This window comes from Theropithecus gelada, unplaced genomic scaffold (assembly GCF_003255815.1).
Source record: "Theropithecus gelada isolate Dixy unplaced genomic scaffold, Tgel_1.0 HiC_scaffold_57, whole genome shotgun sequence".
Taxonomy (NCBI): Eukaryota; Metazoa; Chordata; class Mammalia; order Primates; family Cercopithecidae; genus Theropithecus; species Theropithecus gelada.
In genome coordinates this window covers 1-18,091 of record NW_020262336.1, presented here as the reverse complement: position 1 = coordinate 18,091, position 18,091 = coordinate 1, and the positions used below count along the sequence as shown (strand labels likewise).

The 18,091-nt window shown below is 44.4% G+C and overlaps 1 protein-coding gene across 1 annotated transcript; it reads right to left on the bottom strand.

Moving 5' to 3' along the window:
- Positions 1-2,219: 2,219 nt before the first annotated feature.
- Positions 2,220-18,038, bottom strand: LOC112617888 (maltase-glucoamylase, intestinal-like; the record flags this gene model as incomplete). Its single annotated transcript, XM_025374537.1, has 16 exons — positions 17,907-18,038; positions 17,546-17,642; positions 16,687-16,799; positions 15,242-15,367; positions 13,935-14,063; positions 13,569-13,679; positions 13,186-13,248; positions 7,860-7,994; positions 7,285-7,372; positions 6,330-6,468; positions 5,390-5,523; positions 5,237-5,271; positions 5,028-5,144; positions 4,155-4,303; positions 3,457-3,541; positions 2,220-2,276 (listed from the first exon to the last, which is right to left on the bottom strand). Coding segments are annotated over exons 1-16 (1,710 nt in total), but the record flags the coding sequence as incomplete, so codon positions are not given.
- Between the last annotated feature and the right edge of the window lie 53 nt (positions 18,039-18,091).

Here is an 18,091-nt window from a genome sequence, read left to right as displayed (position 1 = left end):
GCATCCTGCCAGACATCTCATCCTCCCCTCTGAACTTATGCCTGCTCATCACCCTTCGCCACATACCTGCCATTATCCATTCTGCGTTCACCCAGTGCTGCATGAAATCTCACAAGGCTGCTATCATATCTTGTTAGGGTCTATGCCTTTGCTTCCACCGTACAAACTACATTTGCCTGATGTGTGACAGAAAGAGGTGCTACTCTCTCACCTGAATCAGAAACCTAACCTAAGGGACCATCCTTCCATCCTACATGTTGTCAACTAGAGCAGGGCTTTTCAGTCTCAGCACTATTGAGATTTGGGGCCAGACACTTCTCTGGTGATGGGGCTATCTGCGCCTTTTGATATTCAGCAGAATCCTCAGATGTCAACAGCATCTCCTCCTCACCCCCACCCTGTTGTGCCAACAAAAAATATCACAGGCACTGCCAAATGTCCCCTGGGAGGCAAAATCTTCTCATTTGAGAGCTACTACTTTACAGGTAAGAAGCTATTATTGTTGAGAACTAGCGAATATGCATGGCTGTGTTCCAATAAAACTTTATATGCAAATCAGCTAACAACCAGATTTTTTTGTAGGCCGTAGTTTGCCAGGCTGTGCTCTAGAACCAGTAATAAGTACCCAAACTTGGGAAGGTGACACTTCTTCATTAATCCTAACTATGAGATTCATCTTCATTTTTTAATTAAACATCAAAAATTTCATCTCTCTCTTTTTCTTTTTCTTGAGACAAAGGCTCGTTCCATCGCCCAGGCTGGAGTTCAGTGGCACAGTCTCAGCTCACTGCAACCTCCGCCTCCCAGGTTCAAATGATTGTCCTGCCTCAGCCTCTCGAGTAGCTGGGACTACAGGTGATCTCCACTACAGCAGCTATTCTTTTTGTATTTTTAGTGAAGACAGGGTTTCACCATCTTAGCTAGGATGCTCTTGCTCTCCTGACCTTGTGAACCGCCCACCTTGGCCTCCCAAAAGTGCTGGGATTACAGGTGGGAGCCAGAGCGCCTGGCCCAACTTCATCTTTTTCTAAACCGTTTGCTCCGCGATTTCTTTTGTCTTTCCCTCTTCAATCAAAGATATCTTCTGTAAGTGAATGGCAGACTCAACATGCACACTCAGGACAAAGGCCAGTCTCACTTAAAGAAAGCTGGCCACCTCTTCCTAGGGAAGATCTGGCTGGGAAGCACATAGCAGAGCCTTAACATGTTACCACCCTAAGGGCAGATCCAGACTAGGATCAGGAAGGGGAGCCTGGGGCAGTGGCGAGGACTTGGGTTCCAATGGACTGAGAAGAGAAGGAACAAAATTGTACATCCTTCTCCAGTTTTCACCTAATCTCACTGCAATCCCCTGGATGAAAGGGGCCAGCACATGCTCTGCTTCTTGTTTCCCTGCTTGTACCCCTTTGCTGTATTGCCAGCCCTCAACTATGTTCTCCTCAGAAAGTCAGAAGAAGAAGCCTGGTTAGAAACGAAGGAAATACCTCCTTTGATTATACCCCAAGAATCAGGGTCTGAGTTCTCAGGGTCCCAGCAAGAGACCACCACCCCAGAGCTGCCCTGGAAGACCCTGGCTTCCCAGCTGAATCTTTGGGAATCATACTAGCAATGAAACTACGTGGCAAGGAGTTCTTCACTGCTGCCTCTTTTCTAAATGTGCTTGCACTGCTTAGACTCACAAGGGTTGGGTCCCACACCTCTGTGTGTGTTTTGCACATTGTCTAATCACTTGTGGGCCTTAGGTAATTATGTGCATCACCCTTCTTTGAGCATCTATGCTATGGAAGGAGATATTTAATAAAAAGAGACAAAACGGCCTCTATACTTACAAACTTATAGCAGGCAAAGATACAAACATTAAAAACAAAAACTATAGTTTGCAACACAATCTCAAATGTTGGCTAGCATCTGCCTTTACACAACATAGTAAAGAGCAGTGATATAAGGAAATATTAAAAACTAACACAAAGAGAACACCCACAAAAATCCAGACCCTGAGTGAGATGCTTTATGTGTTACTTCACAAGGGTTCTGTGAGTGAAGTCGTCTTACCCCACTTGGAGGTGAGAAAACTGAGATTACAAGGGTTAAAGTGGCTTCTCTAAGAACACACAGCAGGTGAGTTACAGAGCCAGCATTTGACCTAAAGTCCATCAGATGTAAAGTCTTTGTTCTCTCTACCATATTCCCATGTTGTATAAACATTCAGAAAAACTTACCGTGTAGTAATCGTACCAGCGGGCTCTAGGGAAATATGCAGTGACATTTCTGGCATTCTAAAATGGAACACAAACAAGGTGAGGCAGTGGGCACCATTTTCCAGGACAGAGAAACCAAACTGCTTAGGAAAGAGGTGAAATAATTGTGATGGCTTTAGACCCATCTGCCTCACGTCTGGAGAGGTTAGCGACTGGAGTAACCTTCTTCCCGTTTTCGTTTTTAAATGGGAGATTTGTCTACCCAAAACGAGTGGCTTTCATAAAGCACTTTGGTATCCAGGACTTTGGGAAAAAATAAATCACTGTTTGCTTATAAACATAGACTTACCCCATTTCCTCTTAAAGAGACAAACAACTGAGGTTGTGTTTGGGCAGAAGAAAATTTTGTGGGTACAGTAAGATTTTGGGGCCGGGTGCGGTGGCTAACACGTGAAATACCAGCTCTTTGGGAGTGTGAGGGTGGCGGATCACGAGGTCAGGATATCGATACCACCCTGGCTAACATAGTGAAACCTTGTCTCTATTAATAATACAAAAAAAAAATTAGCCAGGCATGGTGGCACGTGCCTGTAGTCCCAGCTACTCGAGAGGCTAAGGCAAGAGAATCACTAGAACCCAGGTGGTGGAAGTTACACCGAGCCAAGATCACGCCACTGCACTCCAGCCTGGGCAACAAAGTGAGACTCTGTCACAAAAAAAAAAAAAAAAAAAAAAAAAAAATCTGGGGGAGGTACAATTAACTGGTATTTTAATCAGAAGCCTAATCAACAATAGAAGTAAAGAAATGGCTTTTACTGCTGGGAGGTAATCCTGCACAGGAAGGGAAGGGGTAGCCAGCAGCAAATCAAGTACACACATTGCCAAGTAATGCTTCTGAAGAGTTGTAATAGTGCTAGAGGACTCTTATAAATTCTTTACGACACTGCCCCCATGTGACCTTCTATTCCTTATTTTAGTTAATGAAGAAATGATTGTGTCATTGAATATACATTGAATATACGAGGTGTTTTCTTCTTGATCATCCTATGAACCAGAATTGTTAGGCTCATTTCAAAGATGAAGGAGCTGAGGCCCAGAACACCTAAGTGATGGACTTCAGCTCAGAAGGAGAGGAAGAGACACAGGGAGAATAAGAAATCATGTTTTACGACCCCCACCAGCTCAGGCCTCTCTCCTCGTCCTTTTCCCCAAGCCTCAAAGCTGGGATCCTCCCCCCATCGGAGGCCTCCATACTCACGCGCTCCAGGACAGGGCTGACCAGGAAGGCTGGGCCCAGCAGGAACTGACTGTCTATGTCCCACGTCACCTGGTCTGACACAAACCTGCAAAGGGAAATGAAGGTGCCCAACAGAGCCCCAGCCCGAGACTCTGAAGAAGCTCCTCAAGTTCAGATCCAGTCGGAAATCCAGCTGCCCCTGAGCCTTCCTTGCTTTTTCCCTAGGCCTAGCTTCATCAGGAGCACCAGCCTCTGCTCTCCCCACGGGATGTGCCTCAAACTTCAGAAATACTGGGATGTAGATGTGTTCTCTCCTGTAAACTATTATCGCATTTCTTAACCCTTTCACATTTTAAATGTAAGGATGGCACTCCTCCCTCAAATATCTAGCTGAAATCCTTCTTTTGTGACTTGGGTCCATATGACCAAACTGCTATAAAAGATAGATAGGTCTTTGCACAGCCAAATGAGAATGAAACTATTCTGTGCTCAATGGCATCATTTCAATTTTGTACATTCAATAAATAGCCTTTTTTTTCATGACCTATGGTACGTATAACACTGTGCTAAAGAGAGTAATAAAGTATGGTCTGCGCCTCAAGAGTTCATGTCAAAAGGCAAGCAGGTCTTTCATTTGGAAGAATTGTGTATATCAACTCCCGCCATATAGAATGTAGTAAGTCATCCATTAGTCATCAGGATCCCTGCTGGACACTCACTCATGAAGCAGAGGCCGCACAACAGTGACGCCCTCCGTGTGGGCCTTATACATCAAGGTATACAGATATGGCAACAGGGTGTATCTGGTCTGCAGGACATTTCTGGAAATGTTCACAAAAGCAGCATCCCAGGACACAGGGTCTTGTCTCTAAAGGAAAGAGAACAGTGTTGGGAGCTCGCCCTGGAAGTTCTAGGGGATTTAAGAAGGTCACTGAAAGCATATTCCAACTGAAGATCACTCACAGCTAAACAAAGGAAAACTATACATGAGGCCCAGGGAATACTCTTAACAGACTGGAAAGAATCATGGACGCTCTCCTAGGACAGCTGATAAAATCTCACTGTAAGACATTCTTTTTGGTACAATTTTGCCTAAAATACAGGAAAAAAAAATAATCTGAAGAACACTGAGGGATATGGTTCATTGAGACACCAGGTCGTAACAATTAGTAAGGGTGCACTGGGTCATGCCTGTAATCCCAACACTTTCGGAGGCTGAGTCGAGTGGATCACTTGAGCCCAGGAGTCAGACACTAGCTTGGGAAATATGGCAAGATCCCACCTCTACAAAAAATGCAAAAATTAGGTGGGCACGTTGGTATGTGCCTGTAGTCCCAGCTACTCAGATGGCTGAGGTGGGACAATCGCTTTAGACCCAGAGGTCGAGGCTGCAGTCAGCCATGGTTGGGACACGGCACGATTCAGTCTGGACAAAGAGTAAGTACCTGTCACCACCCCCCCGCCACAAAAAAAAAAAAAAACAATTTTTTAAAACATATCCCAAGAAATACAAACTGCGTTAATTTTAGCTCGGAAATGGAGATGGTATTTCTAGTGACACACAACACTGGAGGCAGAAGCCACTGTCCTACCCTGGTCCCAATGGTGTTGTGGTTTCTTGAGAAGGGGTAAAAGGCCCCCAGCTGCATCCAGCGAACACACATCTCATATTCAGCATCTTGAAAGAACCCACAGATATCTGCTCCTGTCTGAAACAAGAGGAAACAAAACAAGCCGGCTGATGATTTCTGAAAGACGTCCCCACCTTCTTGGTGCTTAGGAGGATCCCAAGGACACTCACATAGGATATGCCGAAGAGGCTGAACTCCATCATGCCTGCAATGAGAAGCACAGCAGTGTCACACCAGGCTCTCACCACCCGCCTCCTCACCTCTTCCCCAAGGATCCCAACTCCCTGCCCTACCGGCACAGGCCCTGGGAAGGAGCCACGCACCAATGATAGATTTCTTCAGCTGATCCCACGCGGCCGTGTTGTCTCCCAGCCAATGACCTGCCCAGCGGCCAGAAGAGGGAAATGTGGAGCGGGTGATGACGACCCCTCGCTGTCCCGTCACCTCCTGCATGGCTCTGGTTGGAGGGCAACAGGAGGTGAACTGAGGGCACGGTCAGGGAGCAAAGGCCAGAGAGCTTCTGCTCCCAGAGCCCTTGAGCCTAGTTAATGTTTGCTGCGTGATTGGAGGGAACATGGGAATCTGAGCTGCAATGGGGGCTCCACTGATCCCCAGATAATGGAGATAACGAGTCACGTGTTCTCACAGTGCTTTACAAAGAACTTCACTGTAGCGATCTCACTGAAGTGCCCCAAAAATAGAAAGAAATCACTAAATCTTGCTATTGGCTTGCTCAGTACTTAGTTTTCTATATTTGAGGAGGAACACAGTGAAGATCATAAGACTGTCCTTAGAAGAATTCATACCATTCGTTGAGTTTGCAAAGCGGGACTGTGCTAATTCAGTAGAATACCAATTACCCTCCACCAAGAATGGCCAAAAATAAAAAAGTCTCCAAAGATGATCCACTTTGAAATAAAGGGGAGAGATGCCCAGTCTCTGTGTTCCCTTCACCTCCTGTAACTAAAGCTATTGCACCGCCGGCTGCCCTGTGTGATCATTATGGTGTCTCTATGTGTGTCGTTCCCACCACGATCATTAAGTTTTTCACTGGTGGGACCATGTCTTATTTAAATCTGTCCTCCTCCTTTTCATCAGAGGGCCTGGCTCCACATCAATGAGTATTTGTTTAATAAGAATCATTACACGGTTGTCATGAGAATCTTCTTAACCCCTGGAATGGGAATGAAAGAAAACTAGGGTGGCTATGTCAGTCCTGGCAAGCCCTCCGGGTTGTGACAGCTGGAGAAGGCAGAGACTCACTCGTATGTGGGTCTGGTCTGGGACCACCCGTACAGGTTGTGCACGTTGTAGTGCTGCACCGGGGAGCCGTCTGGGAGGATCTGCTGACTCTCCATGCACAGGGTCTTGCTGCTCAGGCCCCTGTCCCTGGACTCCAAATCTGAGGAGGAAGAACTGGTGAGGTGAAATCCAGCCCTGATTCTGTTTATCCTTGACCTCTCCTCAAGGGATTAGACATTGGATCTTAAGACTGACTTGAGTCCTGCCTGGGTCACTCTCCATCTTCCCAGAGACATGAGCACAGAGCCCCCAGCTCTGAGTTGCTATGGCACCTGCAGTGTTTCCAACATCAAGTTCACTGAAGAAAGAAGAGGTATCAGGAAGAACATACAGCTGTCGAATACTACATGACAGACTCTGATTTTGGCTTTTGATGTGTCAATTATTTCATGTAATTCTTATAATTCTATGAAGAAGACCTCATTATCTATCTTTTACAGTACAGCAAACCGAAATTCGGAAATATCGCATAATCTGTGAAAAGTCACAAAACTCCTAGAGAGAATAATTTCTGGAGCTAAGATATGAACCCAAGTATAACTCCAAAGTCCATCAGCTCTGCAATAATGACAAGCCAATAATTTCCACCCATTGATGACACCAAAAAATTCCTGTGATGGAATTCACATAAGCCTAAAAAACTAACAAGCCTAAGTGTGAGAACCCTTTGGTGGCATGAGCACTGCTAAGTGATTTCTGGACAAATTCAAGAAATTTGTTCAATGAGTCTAGTCACTTGCACTTGCCCAGCTGGGTGAAGCATGTGCAGAGCTTTTGTCTCTGGTCCCCAGTAAACCACAGCAGCCTTAAGGATGTGCCCTGAGCTATCCAGGCACACCCCTGGCCTTGGGGCTCCTCCAGTGTAATCCTTCTTCCAATCATGGCTCTGCCAAACAAGGAGGCCAAGGCTTCTTACATGGCATGTAGGGAGGGCGGTTCAGAGAGGTCTCCCTGCAGCCTGGAGAAACTGCCCCATTCACGAAGCTTGATGGTTCATTCATATCCTAGAAATACCAAACACAGACATACCTCACTCTTTAAGATAATTACATCCGGCCAATTCTGAGCCAAGGAAGCAGTGAATAAATTGTTCAACATCCAGTAACCCCTGTAGATGCCAGCCCTGGGAGCTTCATCAAATCCTAGTGATAACTGGCTAGAAAGATTAATTCACCCCTGCAGAACAACTGGCTAGAGGGTTAAAAAAAAAATCTCTCTCAAGGTGGGCGTGAGGCAGTGAAAGTTCCAAGAAATTCCTAGTCAATTGCCTCAGAGGTTTTATAGTAGGAACGTCAGGTCTGGTATAAGGTGTGAGGGCTATCAGGCTGTTCCCCTCCTGAGAGAAGGAAGTGTCTGATGTGTCCAAAGTCTTCCTTGGACAATGACTATCCTCTTGACTGAAGGTCAGTGGTACATATACTCAGGCACACAAAGATAGACAAGTGCCACAGGTACACACACACACACACACACACACACACACACACTTACAATCCACAGGCCATCAAACTTCAAGCTCCTCTCTGGATTCTGTGGATTATTGTACAGTTCTTCTATTTCCCTCTTCCACCACTTGGCAGTTGAATTACGGAAAAAGTCTGGGAAGGCCACGTAAGCTCGATATAGCTGTAAAATATAAATATAATTTGTATGTCCCACACAAATATATAAGACAGCAAACAGACACTTACTGAGAATGCAACTCACATAGATACTGGAGCTGCATGGTGACAGATGACCTGAACAGGCCCTAAATAATGTTATTGGCTTATTAGAGAAATGTCGAATGAGAAGAGAAATTAGTGGAATTTGCACACCTTCCCAGCACTTGGAAAACTTCCAAAAATTGTTCTCTTCATATTGACATGGATGATGACAATCAACACCCGGAACTCATGACCTCATGCACTCGACGCCCAACCCTCAACATCAGTCTTGCCATTTCCTAAGCACTCCTCAAAGACAAAGCCAGGGAGAGACTGCAGACATGAGATGCATGGTAATAGGATAGGAAGAAACACCCAGGGAGTCCCTCCTTCCCTCCTATGTCATTCCCACTGAGAGAGGGGAGGAAGGAGTAAGATTACATTTCAGGATATTAGACCGGTACACCTCAGTGTTTTCTACAATTTCAGAATCACATGACAACTATAGCTGTTGGAACATAAATTGAGAGGACTTAAAGAGGACATTTCAACTTCCCCTTATTCTCATCTTTCTTCAGATAATAATAGCATTGTTTTTGTTTTAACCTGAAAGACGGATTCAAGGTACAACTTCTTTTTTTTTTTTTTTTTTGAGATGGAGTCTTGCTCTATCACTCACCCAGGCTAGAAAACTCTGCCTTCCAGGTTCAAGCGATTCTTTTGCCTCAACCTCCTGAGTAGCTGGGATTACAGGCACGCATCACCACACCTGGCTAATTTGTGTATCTCTAGTAGAGAGGTGGTTTCTTCATGTTGGCCAGGCTGTTCTTAAATTCCTGACCTCAAGTGATCCACCAAACTCAGCCTCCCAAAGTGATGCGATTACAGGCATGGGACACCGTGCCCAGCCAGATACAACTTCTTAACTACATTGTAGACTTTTGAGAGCAAGAAGCTTGTTTTATATTCATCTGAGTGATATTTATATTTTGCACAATGCTTAGCTTAGAACTTGACACAAAAGATATACTCACTGTTTAATGGTGGGTTCACACCTCTTACAAGCAGCAAATGTTGCTTGTTATGGAACATTATGGTCCTTTGTATGTCTCAGTAAATAGCCTCCTTTATGATAATCACACCATTGTAAGAGTTAAAGAGCTAAAGAATGCTGGTGAGGAGGGTGGGGTAGGCAACAGAATGAGGACTTGGTCTAGAGGAACTCCAGTTCTTATACACAATTGACAAAAGGCAGGTAGGAACCCATATGTCTACATAAAGGGCAAGAAAAGGAACATAAGAAAACAGAAACAGATCAGCCTACATGGGTCTGGCTGTCAAGGATGTGAGAAGACAGTGGGTCACATCACGCAGAATCTTGAGAGAAGTGGGCTTGCCAGGGATGCCTTTTGTGAGGAAATGGAGGTAGAAACCAGGAAACTCGACAAAGATAACCTTTCATCAGAAACAGAGAGCTCCAGATCACGCAGGGTTAGAAACAATGGGATAGGTGGGGGATGGAGAATTAGAATAAAGAGAGTATCAGCCACATCTGAGTCAGAACTGTATCCCATACAGGGTACACGTGGGGAACCCTGCCAGCCATGATGTAGGAACTTCCCTAAGTACTGCTCGGATGACCCCTACCAACTTCATAAAAATGTTCTGCCGTTCTCCAACTTGCTGGCTCTGCCTTATACCTGTGCATATTCAAGTCTTGCCTTTGTGGCTTCTGCCTTCACTTTCTCCACTTTTCAAACAGTGACGTACCCACCCACACACTGGGCCTCAGGGTCCCCTAGCAGTCTTTTTGTAGCACATCACATGCTATGAAACGCAATTCATAGATCTCAGCACATACTTATTGAATTAAACCACTGGAGCTTTGGACTCAGAAATCTGCTTTTGTGGGACTCTTGGCTATTTGTTTTATATTCAGTGAAGCCAGACCTGGATATCAGTGGCTTCATCCTCACCAGCTTCATCGAGTGGGTCTTACTATTAACAATATAAATATTAGGTTGGTGCAAAGGTAATTGCAGTTTTTGTCATTACTTTTAATAACTTTCTTTCTTTCTTTCTTTTTCTTTTTCTGAGATGGAGTCTCGCTTTGTTGCCCAGGCTGGAGTGCAGTGGGTCCATCTTGGCTCACTGCAACCTCTGCCTCCTGGGTTCAAGTGATTCTCCTGCCTCAGCCCCCTGAGTAACGGGGATTACAAGCATGTGCCGCCATGCTTGGCTAATTTTTGTATTTTTAATACAGATGGGGTTTCACTATGTTGGTCAGGTTGGTCTTGAACTCCTGAACTCGTGACCAGCCTCCCAAAGTGCTGGGATTACAGGTGTGAGCCACTGTGCCCGGCCTACTTTTAATAACTCTCAGTGGCAAAAACCGCAATTACCTTTGTACCAACCAATAGTTATAATTATCCTATCTACAAAGACTTATCTCTTATGAGCTAACTAACAGATTCTGTGACTCCCTAATGAAGAGTTTCTCATCAGGGGCACAACTGGCATTTGAGGTGAGAGATATTTTGTGGAGAATTCCCTGTAATCAGAGCTATCGACATCCTTGCCCACTGCCCATTGAATGCCTCTGGTGTCCCTGTGATAACCAACTCTGCTCTCAGATTTCCAAATTGCCTCAGGATGGCAGTGTTGCCCCTACTGGCTGATGAACTGTGGGGTTCTGATACTGACTACTTGATAAAAGTCAAGAAGCCCATGACTCAGAACTTCTCTGGCTGGGCAAGTTCCTGTGTCCATGTGGGCTGCTTGGACCCCTAAGCTTCAAGTGATTCTCTGTGACAGGTGACGAGAGGACAGGAAGCTAAGTCTTCTCCCTTGAATAGTATACATACATACATACATACATACATACATACATACATACATAGAGATAGATGATAAATAGGTAGATAGATGATAGATAGATAGATAGATAGATAGATAGATAGATAGATAAGGGATTTGGATAGATAGGGTGAGTGGATGAATAAAGGTAGAGATAGAGAATAGATAGATAGCATAGAATGATAGAGACACATAGATATAAATGAATAGGGTGGCTGGATGGATGAATAGATAGATAGATAGATAGATAGATAGATAGATAGATAGATAGACAGACAGATAGATATAACCTGAGTAGATACAGTGGATAGACAGACAGATAGATACAGATAGATGAAGTAGATGATAGATAGATGATACATAGATAGATAGATAGATATAACCTGAGTAGATACAGTGGATAGACAGACAGATACAGATAGATGAAGTAGATGATAGATATATGATTGATAGATAGATAGATATATAGATAGATAGATAGATAGATAGATAGATAGATAGATAGATAGATAGATAGATGGATACAGTGTGTGGATGAATTAATAGATCGACTGGTAGATACATAGACATGATAGATTGAAGATAGATAGATAAATACATAGATATACATAAATAGATAGATACTTGTTCAGTAGTAGACAAAAGGAAACCAGCCTTGAACTGAGTCTGACTGGTTCTTGCCAATCTTCAAAACCTGCCCCAGGTTCTGTTTTGTTCGTTTTGTTTTACTGCATCTACTGAGAGTAAATAAAGACATGCAGTCCAATAGCCAAGCAGCCTGGTCCCAAGTGTGTCTCATTTTAAATTAAAAAGTGCTACTGCTGCCAACTGGCTCTGGGATCCAGGAGGTCAGAGACTGACAACAGAGAAGAACACATCATGGGTTTGCAGTACCATCTGTTCTCCCTACCCTACTGGAGCTGTGCCAGGCCTTAGCCCCTGGCTCCAGATTGTGTGGTTCTGTCTAATATATGTCTTTCCCTCTAGGACTCACCACTTGCCCTGAAAATCAACTTATCTGGATAAGGCATGAATATTTGGCCTAACTCTTGCCAGTCACATTCCTGGTGACTGGAATGTTTCTCCTGCATCTCTGTCCATGGGCTACGATCTTACATTATGTAGAAAGAACTCCCAAAAGAGGTCTTCACGCCTGGGCTTCTGAGTGGCTGCTAACTGAATTTACAACTGCTGGGATTTGTTCCCACAATATGGATATTTCTCTGATTAATACTTGACCCTGAGACAGTATCTAGTCTCTACAACATATACCACATTGCTGACTGCACAGGACAGCTTCTTTATCCCTTCAATTCCTTGCAGGTGTCCTAGAGAAGAGGCCTTTTTCTTGTCTCCTCAGCTCTCCTGTGGGGGTCACATAGGCTATACATGCCCTGCTAGAGTTCCTGCCCAGATAGAATAACCATTATTGAAGAACAGCTCAAGAGGTAGGGCAAGGTACTTGATACCCAGGAAGTCCTCGGCCCCACCCTGACAACCCTGTCTGTGGGAACTGTCACAAAAATTGATAGTAAAGCACACAGGCTGCCTCAGTTCAGGAGACACACATCTTGGCCAGAGGATGGGGCTGTAGGCTTCCTAGACCTGTAAGGAGCCATGTATTCATTCAAGCAAGAAACGCTTAGTGAATCTGGAAAAAAATTCAGGTTCAGAAGCCTGGGCTACCTGGATCCATTACAAGCAACAAACCGACCCCAGGAGAGAGCAGGTTTTACAATAAGGCTGGAAACTGAGAGGTAAAAGCAAAGTTGAGAAACCCAAGGAAGAATTGGGCTCAGAGGAGGACTTATAAGTGTGGAAATGGAGAAACGTGTTCATGGGGAAAAAAACAAAAATATATACAAAGAAAAAGACCTAGTCAGTCTTCGAGGGTTGAAGACTGTTTAAAAGGGATAACCAAGGCAACAACAGTAAGTATACTAGTTCAGAGAAAAGATAGCACTTTTCGGAGGAAAAGTGGAAATTTCTTGGGCCTTTGTAATCTGACAGCCTTGAAACTGAAATCAACACTCTGTCACCTAAAACTGTGGACAAGTCACCTAAAACCTTGGACAAGTAATTTGAGCTCTCTGGTCTTAAATTCCAAGGATAATAACACATATCTACATCCCAGTGGGCTGTAAAGTATTACTCCATGTAAACTAATTGGCACAGACTGACACCCAAGACACATCCCCTAAGTGTTTCGCCCTTGCCAAGCCCATGTCCAGGGTACAGGCATGTCTAGAATCCCAGGAAGGGCTGCTCCTGCCTAGAAACCCTGACTCCACCCAAATTGACAAAGACCCTTTTACCTCCACTTGGCTGTCCCAGTCTAGAGATTCATTCACAACAACACCAGGAAAATCGGGCCAGACCTATGGAGAGAAACACGCTAAGTAGTGATGCATGGACAGTTTCCCTTACATAGGATTTCCGAAGAAATTGTTATATAAACCATGTCCGAGGAGCGATGATACTTTGACTATCATGTAGGATTCACGGAAAAGTGAATTCCATAACATGTTACATTACTTTAAAAGTTGTTAACTGTATCAACAAATATTGTTTGAGAAGAGAGCATCTGACCTCAGAGCCCAAAAAGAAAACGCCAGAAATAACATACATAGGCATGTGACCCACTAACTGTGACCCACCCTCAGGCTACAGACTAGTGGATCATCCCTTAGGATTATACCTTTCCCCAGACAATGTCTCCATCATTTGGGTATTTGATGAAGACGTCATCCTCCAATCCCCGAGTGAAGGCAGGATAGGGCTGTGTCTCATTGCCAGAAATGGCTGGATCCTGAAATCAAAGCATAAGTCAGTTGGGAAAACCAAACCCAGGGAATGAAGAGAAACAGAATAAAGGAGAACTCCTCCAGGGCGAACTCGCTGGCTTCTACCTGAACTGTAGTCCATCTGTGAGTCCTGGGAAATACAGAATTCTTACTGCACTTCAATTTATCTATTTGCAACATGGAAATAAAGTATAACTCTTTCTCCACCAAAGCCCATACCTGCTCCCAAACAGACCGCACACATTCACATCAGGACTAACCAGAATGAGGATGACCCGCATCCCATCAGCCTTCATGCGGTTGATCAGAGCTGGAAACCCAGCAAACTTGGGGCTGAGGGTGAAGTCCAGCTGCCGCTCCATGTAGTCGATGTCTGAGTACTGCACGTCCTGCGGGAGGACACGGGGAGCTGAGTGGCTGCTGCTGTACACGCCCAAGCTTTACAGAACAACCCTCCACTACACATGGTGGAATTCCAGACAGCTTCTCGTTGATGCTTTCAAATCCCAGCTCTGCCATTTATTAGGTACAGGTGCTGGGAAATTCACTTAATTTTTAAAATGTTCAGTGATCAAATAGAAAAAACCTTAAGTCAGCATAAAATAGGATGAGAATGCCTCTCTAACATGGCTATTCTGAGGATAAATAAGTACACTGGATTGGACAGTGCTTTGTAAACTGCCACTGTCAGGTGTGATTGTGATGACCTCCCCCAAGAGGCTGCCCCTGGTATCAGTGGTTCATGCTTAGAAAAAATATTGTTAACTACCCAGGGCTAATACAATGTGGATGATAAATCTACTGCAAAACATATCAAAACAAAGCAACAATGTATAGGTGCTTTGGAATACCCAATCCTGAGGGAAATCAGATACAACATTCTTATGGAGAATGAATACTGCATTTCACTGTCCACTAATGGAAACATTATGTTCCACTAATGGAACTATTGTAAAACAATAGAAATGTAGAATAAAATTAGATATGCGATGGTACACTGGATTAATTCTCTGATGACTGGGTCCCCTCCCACTCTCCAGTGAAAGATAAGGTTTATTTATATATGTTTGCCCTCTGGAAACCCATGTCAGGATCCGTGTATTCCATCAGTGATAGCTCAGAGTCGACAGGACACTGTGCTACAGCACCAGGGCTGCAGGAAATGAGGTCGTATCCACATATACAATGGTCTGACTGGGGTTAGTTTTTTTTCAGGAATTAAGTAAAAGAACTGTGGGATATCATTTATTCCTATGGAACCAAGGACGTTTTGACTAAATGTTTTGAAGACATGTGAAAGAAATGGAAGGAAGCATGAGATAGCAGAAAAAGCCCTGGAGCCAGCCTATCTCCCCCTCTGGCAAGTCATGGTGAATCTTGAGCCATCATCTCTAGAAGATGGAAACAAGCACCCTTACCTATATGACTGTGCTGGGGTGAGGCTGTGATATTGTCTGAAAAAGAACATTATGTCTTTATAGAATCCCACAAATACTAGACAAATGAACCCAGACACAGAGGCACCTGGGTTAGTTACGAAACTCCAGAGCCATGACTGAGAACGTACATAAGGGATCTGGGCGGCCACCATGTCATCATACAAGCTGGCGATCTCAGAGTCGTTCTGGTATCCATAGCGACACAGCTGGAAACCCAAAGACCAGTAAGGTACCATCACAGGCCGGCCAATCAACTAGAAAATAGACAGAAAATATTAGTCCTCAGAACAGAGGCACCAGATTGAAGTTTTACATAAAGTAATAAGAATATTTTTCCATGCCCCAAGCTAGACAACTGACTAATTGAAATCCACATCAAAACTGACAGGATATAGAGCCACTGGGATACTTGGAGAAAGCTTTCCGCTAGACTTGAGCTCCTTCTTAAAAATTATGGAAAAGCTGATGTTACTCCATTCCTAGAGACACTGTGGGTAACTCATTAAGAAGCCCAGAATCAGAGACAAATGCCTGGCTTAGCACACAGGCTCCAGTCCTGCTACCTGTGTGACTTCAGGCAAAAATTAAGTAAACTCTTAGTGCTTCAGTTTCTTCATCTGTACATAAGGGTATAATAATAGCCTCTGCCTCAGAGTCCTTTTGTGAGGACTGAAGGAGTTATTATGTGCGAAGTGCTCTAATAGGCAGCAAGCAATAAATCAGTGATGTGCAGTAGGTAGTACATAAGTATTTGCTGCTGCTGCCAAAACCACCATGGTCACCACCACCATCACTATTTTCACCATCACCACCACTACCACTGTCATGCCCTCCACCACCATCATTACCATCATCATTACCCTTCACTACCATCACCACCACCCCACTACCACCCCCACCACCATCCCCACCGTCACCACTATCATCACAACCACTATCACCAACATCACACTCCTCAAACCACCCCACTGTCACCACCACCACCACCACCACCATCATCACCATCACTACCACAAACACCATCACCACCACAAACACCACCACCACCCCCACCATCATCAGTATTATCACAACCACTACCACCACCATACTCCTCACACCACCTCACTGTCACCACCACTACCACCACCATATCCACCACCACCCCCATCATCAACATTACCACCATCACAAACACACCCATCAACACCACCCCCACCACTATCACCACCATCACCAACACTACCACTACTACCACCATCATTATCACCATTCCCACATCACTGTCCCCAACGTCAGCCCCTACTGCCATCATCACCATCACCACCACCATAACTACAAACACCACCACCACCACACTATCACTACCATCACCACCACTAGTACCACCATAACATCTGCTCTTCTGCAATGCTTACAGAGGCTATACATTTAATGATAATCTGAATGTGTTTATTTTTTCTTATTCTATAATCTCTCTCCAACAAAGACCAATATTTCCAGTTATCATCTGAGAGTTACACTAATCAATGTGGGCTCTGGCATCCAGAATGTGCTGTATAACTGCTTGATAAACAGCTGGATTTCTTCCTACCTCCGTGTACTGCTGGGTGACAAGCTCTGGAGTTGGCCCCAAGAACACATAAAAGTCCAGAACTCCCCCTGTGGTACGGTATGTCAAGGCAGGCAGGGGCTGGAACGTCACGTCTGAAAATGAAGAAAAATGCCAAGCCAGATGGAAACCTTCCACATCACGAGGGAAACCTTCCACATCACCCCTGAAATTCACACATTCTCCATCTTCCTGCACCCTCCCTATCACAGAGTGGTAAGAGCAGGCATTTTCTATCATCCACACACAGAACTGAAGAAGTTCAGTGGAAGTCTACAGGTCCCATTTCTGGGTTTGATTCCTTTTGGTGTACTTTACTATATTTTGTCATTCTACTCTTATAAAATTATTTTTACATTTCAACTTTTATTTTGGATAAAGAGGTACACATTCACATTTGTTACATGGGAATATTGCACGATGCTGAGATTTGGCGTAGGAATCCTGTTAGCCAGATAGCAAACATAGTACCCGATAAGTAATTTTTCAATGTACCATACACCCTCATACCCCCACACTAACTTCTCTGACCCATAGTTTTACCCTAATTCAAATTATATAACTGGCTTCCACGAGTTGGCCTCCAGGATATTTGGGACCCATGTGGTGTTACTATCCCTTCTTATGTGATTTTTACCAAAATGAGGGTTGGGTTAAATCCTCTTATCACATGATCCTATACTGAAATAAATAGAAAGGCTAAACACAAAGAAAAAATAAACACTAATGCCCATAAAATGAAAATTTTTACTTCAAGGAAGAGTTGGGCTAAAAACATTCTAAACTGACTCAAGCATGATTGGTAGTCCCCCAAAATAAGGGAGGCGCTGGACGGCCTTACCCATGGCATTGCTGTTCAGCAGGAACACTCCGTGGGCACTGCCATCCTCCTCCAGCCCCATGTAGTAGGGGTGGACACCATAGGAATTCTTCTTGTACTGGAGAGTCATGGGGAGAAGCAGTAGGAGTTTAAAAGACATTACACCTGAGAAAGAAACTCAACATAAAAGTGTTTGCTAATATGGGTCTAGTTTTCTCCATGAAATCAATTAAACACATGAAACAAAGGAGCCTGAGAATTGGCCCACTCGTCTAAAACCAGAATGAGGGGACCAAGTGGAGTTTGGGAAGATGAAGCCCGAAGCCTGAGCACTGTGGGTGGAGAGAAGCAGAGACATAGATCCCAAATGCTCTGTCCTTACCCCTGGGGGCTGGTCTCGGGAGAACATCCCCCAAGTGTGCCACTCCAAGTCTCTCCTATAGGATGTGTGCTCAGTTTCCCCAAAGCCATAGAGGTACTTGGAGGGAAGGCGGGTGGAGATGCGGATAAACATGTCATTGAAGGTGAAGCCAAGGAGCTGAGAGTCCCAACTGAAACACAAAAAGG